This window comes from Mastigoproctus giganteus, chromosome 3 (genome assembly GCF_048544385.1).
Source record: "Mastigoproctus giganteus isolate SK-2022 chromosome 3, ASM4854438v1, whole genome shotgun sequence".
Lineage (NCBI taxonomy): Eukaryota > Metazoa > Arthropoda > Arachnida > Uropygi > Thelyphonidae > Mastigoproctus > Mastigoproctus giganteus.
The window spans coordinates 20,012,627-20,034,303 of record NC_143577.1 but is presented as its reverse complement, the minus strand read 5'-3'; the positions used below and the strand labels follow the sequence as shown (position 1 = coordinate 20,034,303).

The 21,677-nt window shown below is 34.2% G+C and overlaps 1 protein-coding gene across 1 annotated transcript in view; it reads left to right on the top strand.

Annotated features, from left to right (window-relative positions):
* Window positions 1–21,677, top strand: part of LOC150087777 (ATP-binding cassette sub-family A member 2-like) — a 487,681-nt gene that overhangs the window by 319,703 nt on the left and 146,301 nt on the right. Inside the window, exons 27-30 of the mRNA XM_090369199.1 lie at window positions 1,312–1,497; window positions 2,996–3,247; window positions 13,472–13,708; window positions 20,042–20,360. Of these exons, the coding sequence (XP_090225325.1) occupies window positions 1,312–1,497; window positions 2,996–3,247; window positions 13,472–13,708; window positions 20,042–20,360 (994 nt within the window). The remainder of the gene's footprint in view (window positions 1–1,311; window positions 1,498–2,995; window positions 3,248–13,471; window positions 13,709–20,041; window positions 20,361–21,677) is intronic.

The following is a 21,677-nucleotide window of genomic DNA, read 5'->3' as shown; positions in this document are numbered from 1 at the left end:
TGCAGTGGCCAGGGACTGTGTCAAAAAATAAAAAGGGAATCATAAATGGTAGGGTGTTGAAATACAAACTTTTTGAACCACCCTTGTATATGATTAACAACAAATTCCCTGTTCTTTCCATGTGAAAGAGTGTAGACTGAATCAAGATTCATGAGGAAGAACATGAAACTCATCTTTGTCATTCCATTCAGGCATTAGAACTGAGAAAGTAATAATGGAAATTCCTTTTCAGGTGTTGTCAGCCCCAATTCAATGTAACCTTTTGCAGTAAGGTTGAAAGGATGTAGACTGTGGATCATCATGCATAAAGACTCCTTTCTTTAATCCTGTAAACAATCTGCCCCTAAAATTATTTCCTATGTCCCATTAAGTTCCACTTTGGCATGTTGATTCTCTATGATTTTTTTGCGCGATGACTAACATATTACCATGGTAATCACCCTTTGACAAAGTGACCTAGGGCTGGCTATTAGTATTTCATTAGTATTAGGCTATTAGTATAGAATTTTACAATGCATTTTTTTCCCCTGGGATTTATTATAACCTGTTTACCATCCCGTAGTCAACATTTTCCCACTGTACTACTTTTGTGCCGACCGGGCTAGCCAGGTGGGTAAATTACCTGCCTGGCAACCCAAAGGTCATGGGTTCGAATCCCACTTCAGGCTTGGATCAGAGTGAAAAATGCAAAAACCTTAGGAGGTGCATTATGGCCACAGAAGCTGATGTGCCAAAAACTAACAAAAAAAAAAAAAAAACTACCTTTGCTTTTATTTTCCTTTATTACACTACATCTGTGGGAGTAGTTAATTTAGGCAATAGTTTGTACTTCAAAATGAAGTAAAGAGTTAATTTGTGTTTTTTTAATGATTGCTTGTTGTTTTTATCTGCTTGAAAAAAACGTTTATGTAAATTGATTTAGTCTGCTTTATTCTGCTTAACTTTATTATGATTTATAATGTCTTATTTATTTATTTAACTCGTGCAGTTATTGATAAAATTTTATCTGTTTCTTACCTTTGGACACATTTAACTTCAGTTATAGTACACTACAGCTTGTTTAAACTTCTTTCCAGTTACGTTAATAGGTAACAAATATTAATATTATTTAATCTGCTGAAATTTTTATACTATTGAAATGGTTAGGTTTAGATTTTATATATCGTATCATGAACACTAAAAAGAAGTTGGAAATAATGATTAAAACCCAGAAATTTAACTGCCTGCCTGCCATGATATTGATAAGGGGGTGAGGAATTTATTAAAGGATTATGTATGCCCAGTGCAAGTTATATACTTTTTCATTCATAGGTCGAACGATTCTTCTCTCCACTCATCATATGGATGAAGCTGATATTTTGGGAGACCGCATTGCTATAATCTCCAATGGTCAACTCCGCTGCTGTGGCACATCGCTCTTTTTAAAAAATAATCTGGGAGAAGGTTATCATTTATATTTAGTGAAAGTACCACCTAATATTGATGATGAGCATAAAGGTAAGTTATTTTTAAATCATGTTATTAATTAAATATTTGTTGATTTGTATCCTAATGATTGAAAAAATTAGTGTTTAGATGTTGTAGAACCATTTACTTATTAAAATAAGCTTGAGCCAATCTTGTGATGTATAAGTATGCTGCCATTTCATAGGTAACCATATGAACATTAATTAGATTGCGTAGTAAATTGGAAAAAAATTTTCCGGGTTTTGTCATTCTTGCCCTACTTTAACAGGGCCTGAAAATAAAATCTAGTAAAATCTTGAAATGCTGTCTAACTGTAGCATTTAAATTTAAATATTAACTTAATTCATAACATGTGGTCATAAGTGGGTGGCGCCTCCGTAGCCAGGTGGGCAGGAGCAGCAGTGCATAGTACATACTTCTTGATTAGACTGGGGTTCGAGCCCGTGACCACCAAATACGGAGGATGCGGAAAGGTCAGTGAATGACCACCACATATCCCCAGAGCAATATGGCCTTAGTTGCTAATGCTCCTAAAAACCAAATAACAAACAAACATAAGTGGGGTTTTTTTTGTGTGTGTGTGTGTGTGTTTGTTTTTCAGTAGTTTAACCTTTCATTAAGCCATATTCTGTACCCACTTAACCTAAGATTTTTTGCAGCCATGAACAATTCTCAAAGGCCAGAAAATTGGCAAGATCTCAGAACAAGTATTCAATTATGCTATCTTTCTGTGGTGTCCCAAAAAGTTCTTGGAACTTTTAAGTAACCATATAAGTTGTCAACAACTCCCAGAACTCTACTTGAGTTATGAACTGACTCTTGGAAGAGTGCTCTCATTAACATCGTAAGTGCCCATTGTGAGCCTTGTTGTAGGGTTATTCATAACCCCTATTGATATCTACAATTTCTCTACTTGATATTCATTTTCGAATACCATCAATTAATTTGCACATTAGAAATGGCATATTCTATCCATAAGTTAACACATGATTGGATGATAATGTAATGTGTTTCTGTACCAGATTTCAATGACGTTGGGCAGGAGCGGCAGTGCGTAGCACACGCTTCTTGATTAGACTGGGGCTCGAGCCCGTGACCACCAAATACGGAGGATGTGGAAAGGTCAGGGAATAACCACCGCATATCCCTGGAGCAATATGGCCTTAGTTGCTAATGCTCCTAAAAACCAAAATAACAAACAATAACATCACTGACTTGTGTTATTGATTATGATTATGTCTTATTGATTATTATTATTTTACAAACTGTTGCACTTTTGTTATTAGTACCTTAACCTGTGAACACCAGTGTAATTAAATGCTGGGTGTTTTTTAATATATAGTAGCAGAGAGGTCAAAAAAAAAAAAAAGGTTTGATGCTGAATTTTAAATAAAACTGTAACATAAGCCAATTACAATATTGTTTGTTTATTCTTTAAAATAAGATAAATGTGCATTATTTTTGTACTAATTTAAGTGATTATTTTAGTAATTTATTTGGTAATTATTATATTATAACATTTGTTTAGGATGCCAAGAGACTGAAGTGACCAGATTTGTTACACAGCATGTGGCCACAGCTTATCTGATATCAGAAAGCAAACATGAACTTCACTACATATTGCCAGTCAGTGAACTTAGGAAAGGCAGCTTTGAAAAACTCTTTACAGCACTTGAAACTAATTTGAACTATTTAGGTATCTCAGGCTATGGAGTGAAAAATACTACTTTAGAAGAGGTATTTTTACAAGTGGCAGAATTTGGAAGAGAAGAGAACTATGGTAAGTAGTGAATCTTTAATGTTATACCCAGTGATGGGCTGTGAATATTTTAACAATGGGCTCGCAGTTTTTTGAACATTGTACCGAGTAAATTTGATTGGTCGTGGAAGTGACGTCATTCGCAGCTTCTGCTAGAGGCGCTTTCCACACTCGCACTACCAGTAGTGTGATTAGAGCAAGTGACGCATTTTTCGTGACCGGTATGATATCACGAGTCAGGAGCGGATTTAGGGGGTGGACAGATGAGGCTTATTACCCCCTTAACCACACATATAAGTGAATGTGTAAAACGTTCCTAGTTCTATCTAAAAAAAAAAAAAAAAAATAACTTAAAAACCTGGTCATCATTCTTGCCTTACGATGACAACTGGATACGACAGAGTCTGGAGTTCTAACTTTTTAGAATTTTTGAATCGTATGACGTCAAAATCATGCTTCCTGAAGATTGCAACAATACAAATATTTGTCAACAATTTCTTTTTTCGTCTCGCATTTTTGTTACATTCCCTTGTTAGGTTCCACTAACAGCTGCATATTGCGTATGTCGCTTCAACTACAAGATCGGTACATCATTCGGTGCTGTTTTAAAGAGATATTTAGATATGTTGCACTCGCAAGTATACATCTCTTACTTTAGTTATCATAAATCCATTGTATCTTGTCGTGTCTTCCAGAAATTATGAAAATCTGTGAATGATCAATAAAATATTTCCAATAAAAAAGCTCTTTTATTTTGTAATCGACAGAGGGTGGTAATTAATGGGTGCTGCTCTTCGTGGACTAATGTTATTAGTGGAGTCCCACAGGGTTCTGTGTTGGGTCCTCTGTTGTTTTGTATATTTATCAATGATATTGATGAAGATATATCAGGCTTAGTGTCGAAGTTTGCAGATGATACAAAGGTTGGCAGGGTTGTTAATAACAGTAATGGCAGTGTGCTACTGCAACAGGATCTAGATAATTTGGGCAGATGGGCTAAGAAGTGGCAACTGAAGTTTAACCTTGACAAATGCAAAGTACTGCATATAGGTAGAAGTAACCCCAGAGAAACGTACCAACTGTGTGGTACTACACTTAAGGTGGTAGAAAATGAAAAAGACCTGGGAGTAATTGTGCAGTCAGATATGAAGTTTTCTGAGCAATGCAGACAGGCTGCCAGGGCAGGTCATGGGGTTTTGTCAATGATATATAGGAATTTTGCTAGCAGGGAGAAGGAGGTGATTGTCCCTCTGTATAAGGCAATGGTCAGGCCTTGAGTACTGCATACAGGTCTGGAGGCCTCACTTTAGGAAGGATGTAGATTTGCTTGAGTGTGTACGGAGAAGGGCAACAAGATTGGTTGAGGGGAATGAAGGGATCCTCTTACCAAGAGAGGCTTAAGTTCTGCAAATTGCAGTGGCTGGAGACTAGGCACCTGTGCGGTGATCTGATTGATTACGAACCTAAGGGGGCATAAATTCAAATTAAGAAAAGACAGATGTAGAATAGATGTGCGGAAATTTGCCTTTAGCCAGCGGGTGGTTAATTGCTGGAACAAACTTCCATCTGTTGTTGTGGAAGTTGATAGGTTAAATAAATTTAAGGAGGAACTGGACAGGCATTTGGAGGGAATGGTGTGATTTTTTTTTTTTTTCTTTTTCTTGGCTGATGCTGCATAAGCTCATACACTTGCTTTCTTGCATCACATATCACTACTACTACTACTACTACTACTACTACAGAATTTTTTCTCTAAATAGTGACTTATCGCTGTTTTTAAATAAAATAAACAAAGCAAAAATATTCCTAGACACTCCAAAGATGCATTTAACTTTTGTAGGCCTGAAGTAACATTAGCATTAGTGAAGCCTATAAACTTAACAAATTATGCTTCAACAACCCTGAAAATGAAGTTTTCTCTGAACTAGAGTAGAAAAAAAAAAAAAAAAAAAAAAAACATGAACTCTGAAAGATTTACATATTTAAACTCTATATATAGGTATAACCAGTGGTGAGCTATAGTGGGCTCGCAAGAGCCCATTGTTATTTTTTTTGAAAATTTGCGAGCCCATTGTTGAGACGATCATTTATTTTACAAATGAAATCCTGAATGCAATTATTGAGTATCCAGAGCCGAAACTACGGTGGAGTGAGTGGGGCCCCACTCCACGCATTTTAATGGCACAATCGCTCGGTTATGTATTTTAAAATTGCTTCATTTTTTATTTAATTACAGTCGGACCTCTGTTTAATGAACTTCTTTATGGTAAATGTTTTTGATTCCCACTTGGTAATTACATTTAAAATAGTTTCCATTGAACGAAGAAAATTTCCATGTAAGGAACGGGTTAGGAGAGACAACTTTGTATGCATTGTTCTCACCTCTGGCCTTGAGGCAATTTAGGTAATTAGAAAGCACGAATTAAGGGTGAAAGGGATTACCGTTTCACAATGTAAGTGGTGTCCGTAAAACCTATGCAGTCACATACCGAGAAGTTGTGCTAGTCAATATGCTTTCCATAACCTGTCAGAGGATTAAGAAAATTCTCGACATGGATCATATGGATTATCCATGGATTATAGCCTCTGGTCAACATGTGTTGTGGTTCCCCTTTACTCCTACAAGAAGCCATATGCTTTTCAGACAAGTGAGTGATCCTTGCCTTCCAGAAAATGTCTCCTGTCTACGTTTACATGGTCACAGTAGCTGAATATCCATGTGGTTCCGACTTTTTTGCACTGTATTCAAAGAACTAATGAGAGTAGCAACGTGGGGGGGGTTGAGGCAACTGAGATATTATATAAACTTTACGAAGATGAAATGCTGGCAGACTTTGAAACTTTGTCGAATCTTTCACTGTGTAGAAAATGTTCTAAAATATAATGGTATACAGGCAATAATTAAAAAAAAAAAAAAAAAAAAAAAACACCAACTATATTACCAATCTCCAAAAAACTAGCCCGAATTAAGGATGATTGCTAAAGAACTTGAGGTGGAAACTATAAAGATTGGTCATGTGTTCGGTCCACAATGTAGCTTGCAGACAGCAATTGTGGGTTGGAGGAATTATCCCGCTTTGTGCGAACATTTTGAATCTGAAGTTAAATATTCGGGATTATTAAATCGACTTTTAAATTTGGAATTTCTTAACCATTTAGCACTAGTGATCAATATCTGCAAGAGCTCTCTTACTTTTCAGAAGCTTTACAGAATCACAATGGTAAAAACATATAAATTAATTATTCGAACTATCAATGCTATTGCTAATTTGAAAAATTCTGAAGGAAATTATGAAGCTAAAATTGAGAGCATGTTGAAGTGGAAAGAATTTGAAGGAATCAAAATCGAAAGTAAAAAAATCACCTTGTGACAAGTTATTAAATGCATTGTTTTATCCTTAAAGGATAAGTTATTAATGCAACAGGGTGATTTTAAATTAAATAAAGAAAATAACTATACCATTGAAAGAAATTTTAAATATACTACCCGAAATCGTGGTATGTGAAAGAACTTTTGTCTCGGTGGCAAGACGGTGAAACTGAATAAGAAATTTAAGTTTTCTGATAAAATATGAAATAAAAATTAATGATTTTAGAGATTTTGTCGAAGACAGTTTATCTTTGAAATCGAGTGAAATTACCTTTTACAGAAAAAATATCTTTGAAACCATTTTTGATCCGGATTGTTACGTCAAATCAACGCTCAGTTATTGAGCAAAGCAGAAGATCAACAACAAATATTAATAAAGAAGTAAATTGTATATGGCAATTTTTAGAATAAATTTTTCTTGAATAATTGTGAAATAATTTTTTTTTCATGTAATCTGTGATGTTTTGTTTACTTTTTCTAGAAAGTTTGTTTTTTATGTAATATTTGTTTTTATATTGTGGAATGTTTTGTGATAGTTTTTATGTTATTTGTGATATGAGAAAAATTTCATGTTATTTTTTATTCGCAATATTAAAATTTTTTCATGAAAATTCCATGACCTGCCCTGGCAGCCTGTCTGCATTGCTCAGAAAACTTCATATCTGACTGCACAATTACTCCCAGGTCTTTTTCATTTTCTACCACCTTAAGTGTAGTACCACACAGTCGGTACGTTTCTCTGGGGTTACTTCTACCCATATGCAGTACTTTGCATTTGTCAAGGTTAAACTTCAGTGGCCACTTCTTAGCCCATCTGCCCAAATTATCTAGATCCTGTTGCAGTAGCACACTGCCATTACTGTCATTAACAACCCTGCCAACCTTTGTATCATCTGCAAACTTCGACACTAAGCCTGATATATCTTCATCAATATCATTGATAAATATACAAAACAACAGAGGACCCAACACAGAACCCTGTGGGACTCCACTAATAACATTAGTCCACGAAGAGCAGCACCCGTTAATTACCACCCTTTGTCTTCTCCCACTCAACCATCCTTTTATCCATTGTAGCAACTTACCCTTAATACCATTCTGCTCCAATTTGTACAATAGTCTTCCACGCAACAGTGTCAAAAGCTTTCCTGAAAGGTTTTGACATAATATCATAATATCCTATCAAATTTGTCAGACAAGACTTTCCCTTAACAAACCCATGCTATGTCTGAATTATTGCTGCAGTCTTGTCTAGATGATCCTGCAATGCATCTTTAACCAGTGACTCCATTATTTTACCCGGAACAGAAGTTAAACTAACTGGTCTGTAATTACTCGTGTCACCCTTCGATCCCCCTTTGTGAATTGGGGATACATTTGCACATCTCCAGTCCTTGGGGACCTCCCCTGAGTCCAAAGATGCTCTCATAATTATGGCTAAGGGTTTGCTTAGTTGTTTTGCCGCCTCCTTTAATATAACTGGATAGATCCCATCCACCCCAGGTGCCTTTCTTATGTTTAACTTCAACAATTTCTCCTCCACTTTGCTCTCAGTTATTACAAAATCATTAAGCACCCTGCTACAATTTGATAACCTTCTGCCATTTTGAAATTTCAAATTTTCATTCATTGTACTGTATTCCAGGCAGTGCTCAGGACAGGCATAATTGTATAAGGCAATGGTCACGCCTCTACACTTTGAGTACTGCATACAGTACTGGAGCTCATTTTAGGAAAGATGTTGAGCTACTAGAATGAGTACAGAGAAGGGCAACAAGATTAATGAGTGGAACAAAGGGTTGCTGTTACGAGGATAGGCTTAACTTCTGGAAATTGCAGTGTCTGGAGACTAGGCACCTGCAAGGTGATTTGATTGAGATGTATAAGGCCTTGAATGGTTTGAGCAAGCTCAGTGCTGATGGGATTCTTCCTCTTGCTCAGATTCCACACCTGAGGGGGCATAAATTCAAATTGAGAAAGACAGTTGTAGAATAGATGTGCAGAAATTTGCCTTTAGCCAATGGGTGGTGGATTGCTGGAACAAGCTTCCATCTGTCATTGTGGAAGTTGACAGCTTAAATAAATTCAAGGTTGAACTAGACAAACTTTTGGAGTGAATGGATGGGTGAAACGGGAAGGGTTTTTTTTTTTTTTTTTTGGCTGATTCTATATAAGCTTGCTTTCTTGCATCATATGCCTCTACTAATGCTAATGTTACTTCAGGCCTGCCCTCTTATATTGAATTTTTCTGAAATGATCTTTTTAACAGTATCAGTTAAGTTTGAGCAATGTAAGTTGGTTTTTATGTGGCTTACTTTCATCAAAGGAATTCCACCGGGTATTATACAGCAGTTGAATGGACCATAGCTTATGTCCACAAGACTGCTAAATACATGTAATGATTGTATATATTGTCAAAATAATTAATTGTAAACTCCTCTGACTTAGTGTTCTTGCTGGAGTACAAACAAGAACATTTTTTTTACTTCAATCAATCATTTCTTCTTCCACCTTGAGTTATATTAGGGCTGTTCAAAAAGTTTCTGGACTACTACAGTATAGAGGGCCCTTCAAGTAATGTTCCTCTCAGGCAATGCACGTAAAAGCTTGGAAGTGCTTCCCTTTTGGGAAGCACTTCCAAGCTTTTTTTTAAAATTAAATTATATATAATTAAAATTTATGAGATATTATTGCTATCTGATGGAAGGCCAGTTTTGAAATTTCTGAAAGCTGAATTGTCATATTACTCTTTTATTATTGTCATCAATATCCTTTCAGGGTTTTTTTTTTTTTTTTTTTTTTCATCTTGGAAACAAAGTCACATAATGTCATATCTGGTGAATACATAAAGAAAATATTCTATTAGCAGCTGTAACCAAGTGGTCAAGGTTTGAATGCTAAAAATGAATCAGTTTTATCATCATGGTACAAGTGTGTGTATAATTCACTTCCTTTTGATAGATAATTGATACTTCCCTCTGCATGTAGGACATTATTATTTATTTCAGAATTATTATGAAATAATAATTCTGAAATAAATAATAATCAGAATTATTTCGTAATAATTCTGAATTTCCAACAGGGAAGCCCTAAACACAAACTAAAAGTAGCTGCAGGATCTGTTCAAAAAGTATATGGATTATGCTCTTTGTTCAAGGTTGAGAACAACAGAGCACACTGTGATAAAACATGTGTTTAGACATGTTATTCCTTACCTCCATGTATCTCTTCACTCTCTTATGGCAGTCTTATATTTCCAGCTGATCACGGTTTTCGCATCTCATCATATTTCAAAATTTCAGAGTGTGCTGGACAATGTATGTTAAATTTTGCTTTAAAATCAGAAAAACCAAGTTAAATGTTTGATCTCCTTAAAACAGCATATGAAGACTCTCAAATAGGCCATACATAAGTTTTCAACTGGCAGAATCATTTCAAAGAGTATGAATCTTTAGAAAGTGAACTACTGTCTAGATGGACAATGTGAAATCATGTCCTAAGTGCAAACTTGGTGTGAAATGACCAAAGATTAACTGTTGGTGAAATCACTGAAGAAACTTCTATCTCTGTCAGATTATTTCATTATTTTTAGCAAAACCCTTTTACACATGGCATATTTCCACAAAGTTTATATCATAGATTAACCGAACAACATGAACTCATCCAGCAAGGTACTTACTGTATTCCCTTCAAACTATCGTTATGGGTCTACTCTGCTGGTATTTTTTTTTTTAATGTTGGAATGTGGGGGTAAACTAAATTGACAGAATTTTTGGCATTTATAAAAACATAGATTAATTAGTTTTAAACTAAATTGGAGGTGGAAAGCAAGCTACCATTTTAGATGTGATTATCATCAAAACTAATAATAGGTTAAGTACATAAGTGTATATCCTCCCCCATATCTAGCCACAGTATTCCAAGTGCGATTTCATAATTGCCTTATACAGTGGTATTATGACTAATTATTTATTAAACATCTACAAGCAGATATTTAATAAATAATTAATAGGACACCATAGACTTCCCCCTTGCCACCTTTCCCAGTGTATGTATAGAGAAATTTTCTTACTAGATTGTAAACTGCCCACCCACCTAAACTCTCTCCTATTTTCCAGCATTAATGCAAATCTGCCAGTTAACCAACCATCTCCAAAGCATATCCAAGTCATCTGAAAGAGCAATTCTTGGGTCTGGTCATTTATCTACCTCCCAATCTTTACATCTCTAAATTATGAAAACTCTGTATACACCAGTTTTGAAGGGATCCCACCTTCTAACACCAGCTAAATCCAAAGAGTATCCATCTCTTCAATAATCCAGTTAAAGATCTCTTATCCATGGTCCCAATGTGTTCTAGCTTATGTAGTAACCTTTTCTGTGATACTGAGCCAAATGCTTTGCTAGAGTTCAAATAAACAATGCTAATTATTTTCTACACCCAACTTTTGAATGACACTGTCAAAATAGCTAACTAGATTAGTTAAACAAGATTTTACCTTTACTAAACTGTGCTTTGTATTTTATAGAATATATATTTCTATCTCAGTATCCCTGTATTTCTTTCATAATTATTGCCTCCATGATTTTCTCCTACCATTGAAGTCATACTGACCTTTATTTACATTTAGGGAAGATTCATTTGGATTGGAGAAATGCTAATGTATAATCAATCTAAAAAGGAAGTTCTAGTTTCTGTCGTTGCCCCTTTACTTAGGAGTAAAGGGGCAACAACATAAACTAGAACTTCCTTTTTAGATTGATTATACATTAGCATTTCTCCAATCCAAATGAATCTTCTCTAAATGTAAATAGGTCTTCAATGTAAAAACTCTTTGATCCCATTCTTTGCTGTGGTATCCTATATTTGCTCTCTTAGCCAGTTTTTCATAATTAGCTTTTGCCAGCCTGTCTGTTTTTGTAATACTATTACAGATGAACTTAGCTGCTGTAGGCTTTGCTACTCTTCATGGCTCTATAACTATTCAGTACTATCTTTTTCTGCTCTGTTAAACCAGCCAACTCCTTACTTATTTGTCTTAGAATCCTCTTTGTGCTTTTCGTAATAGTATAAATTCATTTGTGGTTTCTATGACTACTGCTTTAAAAGTATTCTGTACTTTTCTGTATTCACCTTCATTCACTGTGACATCTGTTGAGTTGATAGAGATCATATTATAGAGCCTTCAACTGTTATAGTTGGCCCTCTTTCCTGAAATTAAAACTGTTACATTTAACAACTGACTCTTTCTCTCTCGTCATTCAACTGGGAGGCGCAATATGGCCTAAGTAGCTCTTGCGCCAGAAAACACCACAACAACAACAACATTCAACTGGGATTCACTCCACAATAGGAATTCATATACTGTAAGCTCTTTTATCAATCAATAAGCAGCAAATTGAAATCAAATTTGCGCCAATCAATAAGGAGCAAATTGAAATCAAATTTGCTCCAATCAATAAGGAGCAAATTGAAATCACCATTATACTTACTCACCAATTCCATCTTCATATAGAAATTCTTATTAACAATAAGAAATTCTCTTAACAGTCTTATGGTCTGCATTGTGCTCCCATTTACTGCAGACTACCTCACACCATACAGATTCTGGGGATGATTTTATTGTGTTCAGTCTGATTTCAATGAAGTATGACCCCTCTAACCTTGCCTATCTTTCCTAAATATATTTTGTACATCATAGTGAAACTCATCATCCCCTATTTCCAGGTTGCTTAAGTTTCATTTAACCCTATTATGTTAGCATTAGTTGGCCTAACCGGAGTTAAAACCACTGCTACCAGAATACAGCAGTGTCTGTGACAGTTTCAGAGAAGTTAGAACAACGCTGTAGATATGATTCAGACTAAGTGTTCTTTTTGTATTATTTACTGTTTTGCCATTTCCTTTAAAGTTATTGAAGCTCTTTGTGCTAGCATTACGCAGCAGCAGCACTTTTTTTTTTTTTTTTTTTAAATATCAAAACTTTTGTGGCCTATGTGGCCTCATAAAAGAACTCTTAAGATGTTGGCAAACATAACTGTATTACTGTCCCCCCATCCAGTTAGCAGCTTCATAGATTTCTTGTACCCACTGCTGCAAGATGATGCTGATTTAAAAAAAATAAAGAAAGATCTCTGAAAGCTCTGTAGGGTCCCTCAAGCCTTGAGTTGATGGCTTTCAGCATATAGCTCTCCTATTGTGCTTGGGCAGATTTGCCGACACATACCATGTACATTCTGATCTAACTCATAAACAAATTTTGAGTATGCTCTTATTCTTATACACCAGTGGTTCCACACATAAAGTTTGATGTATACATTTGGAATGGATGAATGTGTAACCATAAGTATTTCACTATAATTTTAGGGTCTTTGATATGAAAAGAAAAATATTTTATTAACTTTTGGGAGTAAATAGTTAACATAATTTTGGAAAAGAAATTTATTATCAAACACTAGCACCAATTTCTTTGTACTGACTGACATTGAGGATATGATGATTAGTTAAGTCTGGTGTTAGTATGGCCTTATTATTTTTTTATTGCCTGTGGATAAATTAATTATATCTTGGCAGCATCCCATTTCACATATAAAATTATGTCATTATGCTTTATTAAAATCATTTTATCCTCAAAGTGGAGATTATTAAAATCGCTTTATCCTCAAAGTGAAGATTGATAGTGTAAATTACTAACCAATTCTTTTATATATTTTCCATCTTTAGCTCCTTTTTTCACATCAGAAGATATCTGAAGTTTACTACCTGTATTGTATCCATTGTAAATTATTCTTTTCTATATAATTAATATTTCTTTTGCATTCATAAGAAGTATTATTCAATGCATTAATGCATTAATTTTTTTTATAATCTACAGTTGCCCCAACATCTCAAACCGAAAAATCACCAAAGAAGACAAAAACTGCAAATGGTTTAACTAAACTTGGTCCTCATCAGGAAGATACAGTGCAGTTAACAGAAGTAAATCATGCTCACCATCGCTGTAATGGAGTGGCAGCAACAACTGAAGGGATGTCTAATGGTAAAAAAAAGAAGCAGGCAGATGATGGGAGAGCTGATTACCATCAGTTGCCCAGTGCATTGGTTGAAGAGAGTAAGCTGATTTTTATTAGTTTCCTTTTTTTTTCAGTTTGTTCGTGCATTTTAGCTATGATTAAAAAATTCAATTTTATAGTCAGCAACATCCAAATTTTTGAGGTGTGATCATAAAGTAATGAGCTTAATTTTATAAATAAAATTATAATTACACTTTTACTAGTACACATCAATGAATGTTGCCCTTTAAAGTAGTAATTGTCATGCTTTAACCAGTGTTGCCATCAGTGGTAAATATGGCAGATAAGTTCTGCAATCACTGTTTTACTCAACCCAAAATATCTCAAAAGAAGTCTGTTGTATGCACTGTATCATGGCGAAGAATTCATTCAAGTGAGTAGAGCTGTTCTTTTGCATTGAACAGAATTCCTTAACCATTGTTGAATTTACATAAGGGTTGAAAAGAGGTTGTAGTCCTCAGTTAGCATATGTCACCACAAGTATTCATATTGAAAGCACAAAAATTGATGCAGCCCATTGTTAATTGAGTTCTGCCCTATTGGCTACCATAAAAAAATGAAAAGTTGTAAAATGAAAAATGTAAAAAATTAAACATAAACAGATATTTGCTGCTGGGTGGTTGTACTAGAATATAAAATGAAACTAAAAAAGTTTTTCCTCAATGAAAATACCATTGACAGTAAAAGAAACAAAACAGCACTGTTTTCACTTTTGATTTTGACATACATATTTCAGTCTGAAGAGATTTATGTTGACGACTGGCATTTTTTTTCCCTGCTGAAACAGTGTCAGCAAGTCACTAATTGCAATGTTGATTTTTTTTTTTTTTCCCTTGAATAAAAATTCATGGAACCAGCTTGTTCTTGACAGACTCTACCCTCATGTTTCAGTGTCCATTTAAAATTCATCTGAATGTAGAATTCTTTAGCTAAAAGCTAAATTTAATATCTTCAGTAAAATGTAGATAGAAGAATAATCATAAATAGCTTTAATTGATCTAGAAAAAGCATTTGACAGTGTTCTCTGGGAGAAGCTTTTCAGAGTCATGAAGAAGGCCCAGTTTGATTGGAGAGATTGGCGAGCCATGGAAAAATTATATGAAAATCAAACAACAAAAATTGAATTTCAAAATAATGAAGTAATAGCCAAGATAAGAAAAGGAGTTAGGCAGGGGTGTGCATTATCACCATTACTATTTAACTTGTACATGGAGGGTGCTCTAGAGAAAGTGAAGTGTAAACCCAAAGGAAAGGGAAAAAGGAAACATAGGAGTACAGGTGCAATTCATACATTTTGCAGATAATATAGCAGCACTAGTGAAAAGTGAAGAAGAATTGAAAAACACAATAGAAGTAATGGAAGAAGTTTTCTTAGAATAAGAGTTCAAAATTAACACAAAAAAGACAAGAATAATGGTTGCCAGAAAATAAAGTCAAAGAAAAACAGACAAGATAGAAATAGATAAGAAGGAAATTGAACAAGTAAGTTCATTTGTATATCTTGGAAGCAACATACAAGAGGATGGCAAAAGCCATTTATAAATAAAAAGGAGAATTGCTATAGCGAAAGAAGCACCTAGGAAAAGGAAATCATTTTTGCAAGCAAGATAAATAAAGAAAAGAGGAAGAGATTCGTGAAAACCTTACAGAATATACTGCTGTATGGATATGAAATGTGTCAATAACAGCAACAGGCTGGAGGAGAATTTGAGATGTTTTGCTGAGAACATGAAGAAAATCAACTGAAGAGACAAAAAGATAAATGAAGAAGTCCTCAGAGTAGCTGAGGAACAAAGGACAATCAAGAAAACCATAATAAAGAGGAAGATGCGGTTCCTAGGACATCTCTGGAGACACAATGATTGTGATTGGATAGTAAACATACTAGGACAGCTTGAAAGGAAAAGAAGCAGAGCACAACCAAGAATCACACCACTTGATGACTTGCTCCGACTCTCAGGAATGAACTACAGAGAAGCAAAATAAAAAGCCCAAATTCAGGTTGAGTGGAGAAAAAAGACTTCTGTGGTGAGAGGGCTTGGTCCTTAGAATGAAGATGAATGCCTTCAGCAGCTAAGGACTAAAATTATCTGTTTTCTGTATTTTTGCCCTTTGAATAATTTCATTGGTCTTGTGAGTTTTTGGACATTTATTTTGTGCATCATCATTGAAATCTTCCCTACCTTTAACCCTTTTGCAAGTGTGGGCACATATACATCTTGGTCTGCAAATTGCTGCATTTGGAAACTGGGTACTTGTGAGGAGACCTGATTGAAATGTTTAAGGCTTTGATTGGGTTGAGTAAACCTAATGATGGTGGTATTCTTCTGCTTTCTCAGACAACAAAGCTGGCCGACCGGGCTAGCCGAGTGGGTAAAGTACCTGCCTGGCAACCCAAAGGTCGCGGGTTCGATTCCCGCCTTGGGCTTGGATCAAAGTACTGCAAAAACCTTGGGAGGTGCAATATGGCCACAGAAGCCGATGCGCCAACAACTACCAAATCAAAAAAAAAAAAAAAAAAAAAAAAAAACAAAGCTAAGGGGATATGAATTGAAAAAGGATGGCTGCAGGATAGATGTGCCAAAATTTGCTTTTAGCCACAGAGTGATTGTTGAAAAAAGCTACCATCTGGTGTTGTGAAAGTAGGTAGTTTGAATAAATTTAAGGAAGAATTAGACATATTATTAGAGGGGGATCAGCAGATGAGGTAGGTAGTGTTTTTTTTTTTTTTTTTTTTGAGATTCTATGCAAGCTTGCTTCATTTTATCATTTGCTACCACTGCTACTAATAATGATAATATTCTTGAAGGTTACTGCAATATTACAATAGTGAATGGCTGAATTTTACAACTTTTTAACAAAAGTGACTATTCAGTTATATACTTTCTTCAAGATCTTCAAATAGTTTTGATAATATATAATAGACTGTGATGAGTAATTACTAAAATTTTGCCTTTGTTTATTTGTGAAAACCTGTATATGTGAATGCATAGAGGGTACTATTTGTATCATATTTACAGATAGTAAACTTTAGGTGTTCATTTTTTTATTCTATCTAAGGTATCAAAAATACTAATAAATTGCATAATGTTACTAGATACATTCTGCAGTAAAACTTAGTTTAGGTGTCAACTGCTCAAAGGCTTTCTCTGCTGAAAAAAAAAAAAATATGTATTCACCAGTAAAACAAGAAGGGGGTAATAAATATTCAGAAACTGATAATTACTGTATTTCTGGATAAGATGCACTAGGCATAAGTTTTATCCACATTTTAGAAGGAAAATTTGGGGGAAAGAAAATATTTTATTGCATATATTTGAAACACAAATTCAGAGTTTCTCTTACTAAACAAAATGTCAAGGCAAAGTGAAGCTTTAATTTGACATTTTGTTCAGTAAGTGGAAATGGTGTCACCTTCAGGGCCATGAAGCATGTTGCTGATTCCACATTTGATGCATGTTTCACTAACTTCCACTAATTATTCACCCATTTTCACATCTGGAAAATATGGTTGGTAATTTTTTTTTTTTTTTTTTTTGTCCCGTTGATGTCAAATCATGATTTGGTACCTCAACCCATTTAGCCTTGGAGGGCGTCATAAGCAATAAGCAACTTGAGAGGGGGGCAAATATTTAAAATTTTATTTTATAAAGATGTTAGGTTCTGTCATTGTTTTATTTGATACATAAAACAAAATTTAATTATTAAAAATTAAGTAGTATATTTATATCTCGCCCAACTTGAACTCAAATGAAATAGTTAATTTTATTCATGAAGGCAGGAGTGAACAAATTCATTTATCATTTTATGAGGGATTGTCATATTACAAAGTTTGAGAACCCCTGCTTTAAAAGGGTTTATTAATTGAAATGTCCAGTGGCTGCAGTTGGTTAGTGGCTTGCTGGAATTACAGATAACTCCATGTTTATTACAGCAACCATCTTTTTTGTTGTCTCTGTTATACAAATTTGTATGTTATCTGAACTGTTCTGCAATAAAAGAGCTAACTTATTTTTCCTAGAAGTCACCTAGATGCTTTGGCTGTACTGTCTCTAGAAATGGCTAGAGATAAAGACATCACTGCATGCATCTAGTATACCTTCCAACCAAAAGATGTGGGGGAATATTAGGTCCATTTTTCAAGCTAAAAAAGTGCACCTTATAGGCAGGAAAATATAATAAATATATGTCACTTATTCTCTTAGTCAGCATCATGATAATGGTCAAAATGAAATTTTCTGTAAACATGGTTAAGGCGAAAACTCACTATTATCACCCCACACAAGCTCACATTTTGCTAAAGCACATTTCTGGAGGTCACTACCATAAAACAATAAAATCAATTTGCACTTTCCGTATTATTGGGCTTTTCTGTTCGTGCATTTAATTATAAACGGGTAGTGAACTCGATCTTATTGCATTTGCAAAAATACCGATAGCTGGAATTCTGTGGGTTTTTACGTTATGGTGAAATGTGTGTCTCCTTCACTGAAATCTTCAGTCATATAAAAAATAAAAAAAAACCATAAATAAATTGTAAGAATCTTCTCTTCTTTTCTGTTTTTTTGCTTATTACTTTGTATCACTTGTGCAATTTGTGCATGCCATGATCATCGTTATTGATTGCTTATTTTATTTATTTTGTTTGTTTTAAATTTTACAATCCTTAAAAAAAAAAAAAATTGAGCGAAAATTTTTTTTACATAAATCCGTAGTTGCGTAAGTCAGAGACTTACTGTATCGAAAAATGTTCAGCAACCTATGTAAAAAAATATGGCAATAGATAAAAATTGAAAAAACTTGCCATGCACTATCACATGTTCAATACGATGCTTCCCTTTATTTTTTTGCGATGTCGATTTTAAGTGTATAGCTTTCCTATATTTTTTACGATGTTGGTCACCAACATTATAATGGTTCATTAGAGATTTAGCAGATCCACTGTTTTCAAACTTTTGAATAATTTCAAGTTTTGTTTAACTGGAAGCGCAACAACTCTTTTGCGTTTACCCATCATTTTTGCGATTTCAAAAACAAAAAAAAATTTTACTATAAAAAAAAATTCTGACATCCCTGACATAAATAACGAAACAAATTGTCTTTTTGGGGTGCGATGGAACACAACAATCGATGCAACACACTAAAACAAACTAAACATTTGGTCTCTTTTTTTTTTGAGTGGTGGGTGTGACAGTGGGGGTTGCAAGATAATAGGTACACTAATCTTCCAATGACGACTTATAATGCCACTTATCGCTTATTTACGGCTTGCAAAACATCTGTTTATACCTTTATATTTATTACTTGAATTTTATGATTTCTGGTGGTTAATCCGATCCCAGTAAATCGAGAGTCTGCTGTAATATAAAATTTAAATAAGTAGTTATGGGCTAAGTTGTTTCATGAAAGGTTTAGGATATATGTTTAAGATATATGAACTGAGAAACTGAGATGTTAATTTTATTAATGTCTTGGTTTTAATAAGAAACTACCCTCAGGACATACAGCTGGTAACATATTATTTAGTTTTGTTGCTTTGAAATATCATTCAAACTCCTCCGTTTCTGTTTGCTATGATACAGATAATAGAACTGGTTGCCTCAGCGATAAATTATTGCATATTGTAGTATTAGATATCATATAACTTCATATTTTATACCATTAATTTTGTGTTTGCTCAGTCAAAAAATTTCTGTCTTAGATTTGTTATAATTAATACAACAGGAGATAAAAATGTTCATTTTTTCCAAATTAACTAGTGAGATAAATTTTTAAAAATATATTGCTCAATTGTTTATAAACAAAGAATTAAGTAATATATGTTTTTCCCTGTTTCTTTCACTTATGTAAGTGTTTGAGCACTATACATGTTTGAGTAATCTAGAAGAACCAATTTTCCTAAATTAATATTAGTATTGCCATGTGGTACAAGGAAGGCTGAGGTTTTGCTTCACCAGAAAAAATAAATAAATAACTCTGCTTGTTGTATTCCATTTATCACTTAGATGCTGCTCCAGCTGACCTTTGAATTTTCCCAAAATGTCAGCCTCAATTATCCACAGAGATAATTTATTCCAGTGATTTACAATTCACTGGTTAAAAGAAAACTTCCAAAAATTCTAGTGGTGCACTTATTGGAATGCAGTTATACAAAAGTGGATGAATAAATTAAGTGAAATAAACTTAATGATTAAAACATTTAAAAATAATAAAATAGATAAAATTTTAATATAAAATTATGTGTACCAGTATATTTGAAAAATGTAATGGAAAAATATGGAAGGTTTCCTTATTTGTTTAAAAAATCTCAATTTCTTTTAACCATCATATATAAGAATGTTCTTGTTTATCATAAAAACTATTATTTTCAGGCTCTGTAGACAAATCCTTGGGTATAGAAGGAGGAAGTGGCAGTTATAAAATAACAGGAAAGTTACTCCTCGTTCAGCAGTTTGCTGGAATTATGTTAAAAAGGTTTCATTGCACAAGGCGTAATTGGAAAGGCCTTTTCTCTCAAATTCTGTTGCCAGCATTTTTTGTTAGCATTGCTATGTCTGTTGCTTTAACTGCACCAAAGATAGAAGATCTACCTCCAATTGTACTTAGTCCATCTCAGTATTACAATTATACCCAACCAGAAGGAAATACCATTCCCTACTCTAACGATCATGAAGATTTGAAGTTGCCAAGGTAAGAATAGTAATTCCTTTCTTAATGCAGTAGTTGTATTGCTGAAAAGTATAAATCAAAAATGCATTTAAAAAATATATAATTTCTACATTGTGTAAATAATGTAAAAGGTGGGGATTGCTTCCAAATCCAGAAGCAAACCTCTTTTAAATTTTTAAAATAAATTTTACCCGTGTATGCAAGAAAGTAGAATGGAGAGCATCCATCACTTGCAAATTGCTTACCACTCATGATTTAATTTGGATAGCAGAGATAAATCATAAATTATGATAGTGGTGGTTATTGTTATTTTTTTATGAAAAAAGAAAAGTGTATACTGCATAATGTGCCAAGTTACAACCCTCATGAAATTAATCGTGTTGGAAGATACTAAACAACAGTTTCAAATGTTAATTCTCATGAATAGCAGAAATATCTTGTTGGCTTTCTGAATGCAGGAAATAAATTAACTGAAAATGCAGTAAAATCAGCCATTTTAATAAATAAATAAATATTAATTTATTGCAAATACAGCAAGCCCATCACAGCACATGGCTAGGGGCAGATAATAATACAAAGGAAATAACATAAAATAATCAAATGTATGTACATAGCAGATTTCATATAGACATTAACAATGACTAGGAATTATAGTTATGAGTTAAAAAAGAATTTGCAGAACAGGACATTTGGCTTTCAGTTGTAATTACTGGGTTGGATGGATTATTTTTCTTCATTTTATTGGGGATCTGACTCCTGTAGGCTTCAGAGTTGATTAACCTGTTGCAATCAATGTTGTGATGATTTATGAGGTGAAGGGATGCATTGGGGAACATTCTGTCCATTTGTTTGAGCCTGGAGAGGTTGGATTTGAATTGCTGGTTTCTTGAATTTTCCCTGTTGGAGGCAGCTATTATATTGGCTAAGTTTGATGAATCGCATGCAGAAGTGATTAACTTTGCAAGAAGCATGACTCCAGACTCATTGATCATCCGTTGCAGAGGCTTTGTTTTTAGGTTTTCGTAAAGCTGTTGCCTGGATATTGTATGGGGAAAACGAAGCTTACTATTGAGCCATCTAAGAACCCAATATTGTAGGGCAAGGAATTTCTTGATGGTTACTTGAGCAGCACCAGACCAGATTTCGGAAGCATAGGACAGAATGGGAAAGATACATCTTTGAACATGTTTAATGATTGTTTTTCTGTCTTGGGTCACTGCTGTTTCTTGTTTGATTAACCATTTTGCTTTTTGAATTTTTTGAGCAACATATAAATAGTGGGCATTAAAGGAGAGATTTTTATCAAAAACAACTCCAAGGTATTTGTGAGCATAAACA